Source organism: Lepeophtheirus salmonis, chromosome 10 (genome assembly GCF_016086655.4).
Source record: "Lepeophtheirus salmonis chromosome 10, UVic_Lsal_1.4, whole genome shotgun sequence".
Classification (NCBI taxonomy): Eukaryota; Metazoa; Arthropoda; class Copepoda; order Siphonostomatoida; family Caligidae; genus Lepeophtheirus; species Lepeophtheirus salmonis.
The window spans coordinates 20,768,370-20,772,607 of record NC_052140.2 but is presented as its reverse complement, the minus strand read 5'-3'; the positions used below and the strand labels follow the sequence as shown (position 1 = coordinate 20,772,607).

Below are 4,238 nucleotides of genomic sequence, written 5' to 3'. Positions count from 1 at the left end.
AAATTCCAAAATGGAAGTAAAAAAAGAAAAAAATCGATACGTTCTTCTGTATCAATACAACCAAGTTGAAAAGGCAGAGCAGGCCGCCAAAAAAATGTCCTGTTTATGTACCAGATACAGTATCGAATGCAGCAGCAAAGGTTTGATTCCAACGATTCTGTTCTGGTAGTATGGACATCAAAAATGTCAATAAAATAATATAACTTGTTGAGTTGGAATGACATGTGAGCATTTATTCTATTGCCCAAGAATTGAATATTAGCAAGAAACCCATTTGAAACCATTTGCATAAGACTGCTCATAAGAAAAAGCTGGATGTATGGGTACCACACGAATTGACGCAAAATACCCTTATGGATGGAATAGATGTTTACGACTCTTTGTTGAAATATAACGAAATCGATCCATTGGCGATGAAAAATGGGTCACATAAGAGAACAACAGCCGAAAAGGATCTTAATCAGAGGACAGAGAAACAGCTCAAACGATTGCCAAGCCGAGGTTAACGGCCAAGGAGGTTATACTTACTGTTTGGCGGGGTTGGAAAGGAAAAATCCACTTTGAACTGCTCCCATCGGGCAAAACACTCAAGTCATACTTATATTGTCAACAACAGGCCAGATTGAAGTAGGCAATCGACCAAAAACAGCCAAAATTAGCCAATAGAAAGGGCGTTGTATTCTATCAGGACAACACTAGACATTCCCCATAGTTAAAGACGCGCCAAAAGGTCTAAGAACTTGGATGGGAGGTTCTATTGCGCCCACTGTATAGTTCAGACGTGGCACTAAACCAATATCACCTTTTAAAGCATTTGCAAAATTTTCTTGATGCACCAAAACTGGCCTCATGAGAGAATTGTGAAAATGAGCTGGTATACGATAAGGACGAATACTTTTTGAATCGGTGAATTATGAAATTACCTTCAAAATGGACAAAAGTTATCCGACAAAACTGCGCATATTTGATTTAAATCGGAGAATCCTAACCATGTTAATTTTATTGTCAAAATAAAGCAAAAAACTCTCAGAACTGAACGGTTTTCTTTACCTATTATAAATAACAAGAAGGTGAAAGCGTCTGTCGAATAAAAGGGGAGAGCAACATAAAATAATTTGCAAATTAAGTGTTGAAATTTGTGAATTATTTTTTCAAAAAATTTCAAAAGAAAATTTTTGATTAAAAATTTTGTTGGAAAAAACTACTTAAAAACTAAAGTTTCTGAAGAGAAATTTCAAAAATTTATAGTTATTCTAAGAAAATTAAATTTTTTGGAAAAAAAAATAGAAAAAATATATTTTTTTGAAAAAAAAAAAAAATTTGAATTTTTTTTTTGTAAAACTAAATAAAATGGTAAATATTAAATTTTTTTAGTAAAAAGAAAATAATCCTTTATTTGGGGGGAAGGGGCTACAACACCTTCAGCTCACCCCGTGCGGACGCCTCTGATGTTAATTATTGTTATATTTATATATGACATTATTTTTGGATGATTATATTATAAGTAATGCTTTTAATTTATTATGTTTATTTTGCATAAATTAATTTAGGTTTTCAATATAACAAAAAAAAAAAAAATATGCTAACTCTACTTGATATTTAGAAATTTGCTCTACTACTTACAAATTTTCATCTGTAGTTATTGAGTGGAATCGAATCCACCTCTATAAAGTTATTGTATATGTTTATGATATATTACCAATTAACATAAACAAATTTGAGTGAAATTGAAAATGGAGACATTGATCTCGTGACCTTATTGTTAAAAACTCATTTTCTTGGCTTATACAATTTAATACAAGAAAAAATAAATCAATTGTATGGTCTTTAAAGTAGATCGATATCTTCAAAATTATTCAAATTATCGCTATTTAAAAATAGTGTAGGTTGCGTCAAGACCAACACATTGGAAGCCTTTAAATCCTTAACCGGAGGACAAAAAAGGCTGAATTTTTTGATTTTTGATTTTTTAACTAATATTAAAATATGTTCCAAAGATGGTGCTGTTTTTGATTGATTGATTTGGGGTGGAATAACTCATATACTTATACCCATAAAGCAGAACCATTATTTCCTGATTTTAACAGATATTACTCCAGTTTAGTCTCAGCTATTGTGGCACCATATATAAACCAGATTTTCTGGGACTCAAATCCCAATCTGGCTAGGGAAACAAAATAACTAAAGTCGCTACCCCTTAGCTTTACATATATGGGCAGTCAACTTAAAAAGAAGCTGGAATGATTTTTTTCAAAATTGAGTGATAATTATATTTTGATTCTTTGATGAATTATCGTAAATTCATATCTACAAAATATTATGTTTAACCCTTTATGTATTCTGCAAAGAACACTTAAAGTAGGAGCTAAAATAGATTGCCACAATAAATAATGAGGAATTGATAGATTTTATTGAAAAGGTCATATGGGGGTAAATATTAGTCTCTTAAATCAAGTAAATGTTTTACAATATAACATACATTCTTGGGCCTCTTTATTCATCCAGAAATGTGAAAGGAATGTCTTTAATTGACTCACTCCAATATGTATATAAAATATTGGGATGTATGTACATATATATGAAGTTAAAAATAAATTAGAATTTTTTTAAATTTTACTTTTGTTCAAGTTTACGTTAATATTTACTCACCAGATAACACTTCTTTTATATCGTATAGTTATATACAGTTGAAGAATTTGTTATAAAAGGAAAATTCATTTTTTTCTTTTATTAAATTTCTCAAGTTTTCGACAACAATCTTCTATGTTTTCCGATTCTATCCCATTTTCTATACTAAAATTTCCAGGAATGTCAATACGCGCCTGTAGCGCCATCTCTTGGAGTTTGCACGGACTTTTCAAACAACCCTCATACCCATTACAATTAAAATACGCAGTTAATCTTATCTACATACCTTGATAATGGCTTATTATCATTATTTAAATTAGTGTACAAATTTTTGATTAGTCTCAGAATAACAAGGTCAATACATAGATAAATACTAATAGCGCGGAATTAATTGTTTTATTAACTATTTAATCAAATAATGTTAGATAACACAACTCTATATAAAAGCCATCCTCATCCAAAGAATATATTAGTTTAGTTTTTTCTCTCTAATTAAAAAATGAAGATCTTACTTAGCTTTTGCGCTCTTCTAATTGTCGTTTCTTCCGCCTCATCCCTCAAATTGAAAGATGACTTGGGATTTGAGCCATGTAATCCTGATAATTGGGGGGAAGGAAACATCGATGTAAATCCATATCCCCTTCCTGTTGTTGAAGGAACTCAAGTTGATATTAAAGCTCTCTTTCAATTGGATAAAAAACTAGATGGTGATGTCGATGTGAAAATCAAAATGGTTAAAACCGGTATTATCAGTATTCCCATTCCATGCCTTGAGGTAATTATTGTTCATAAATTGAATGTATGTAAAATATATTAATGAGGAATTAATTATTATTTCCAGATTAGACCGGGTGTCTTTTTGGGATCCTGCGATTATAAGCTTGAGGAAATCATAACAAAATATGAAGATTTTCTATGTCCTAACTTTTTCCCAGAGGGGCAGGAATGTGCTTTTCCACTCCAAGCAGGAGAATATGGTGGTAAAATAGAGAAAATTACTCTTCCAGAGATATCTGATGCAGTTGCTGCACTTGCCAAGGGAACGGTTAAAATTACGCTTTCCGTAAATCGGAACGAGGAGGAAGTGTTTTGTATTAAAGGAAATTTAGAATTGGCTAAATAAAAATATTGATTATACAGAATATAAATTTCATAACAAAATAAAGGAATATAAAGTATCTATACGATTGTCATTGATTACTATTTTAGTCGTCTCATATCACGTTAGTGTCGCTGTAGAATGATCTCTGGGGAAGGCTATATTCAGTCTATAAAGTAGATATGTTGATATAATCAATCTGATCTGACTAAAAGTACCGGTGATCTCCACATATGGTGGGAAGAGGGGAACAATATTTTAAATTACATATGTATGTCATTAAGATATTCTGTAAAAAATGTAATTGTTCAGAAGAACTTGGCAAAGAGACCAAACCATTAATAACCCAGGTGTGCCTGGTTCAGCGATTCTATCGGTCTCAGTTCTTTCATTTCAAGAGTTTCTGTCTCAATTCAGGGTTATCGATCTCGTTTCCCGTCTCGTTTCTTTTATGTCCATGCTTAGTTTCGTAAAAGGCACTTAAACTAAGAGGCTTTACTAGAAAATGTAG

The 4,238-nt window shown here is 31.5% G+C and overlaps 1 protein-coding gene across 1 annotated transcript; it reads left to right on the top strand.

Moving 5' to 3' along the window:
* Nucleotides 1-421: 421 nt before the first annotated feature.
* Nucleotides 422-3,810, top strand: LOC121125430 (uncharacterized). The gene is made up of 2 exons (XM_040720631.2): nucleotides 422-3,403; nucleotides 3,470-3,810. The coding sequence occupies exons 1-2, from the start codon at nucleotides 3,128-3,130 to the stop codon at nucleotides 3,749-3,751; spliced, it is 558 nt and encodes a 185-aa protein (XP_040576565.1). The 5' UTR covers nucleotides 422-3,127; the 3' UTR covers nucleotides 3,752-3,810.
* The last annotated feature ends 428 nt before the right edge of the window (nucleotides 3,811-4,238 follow it).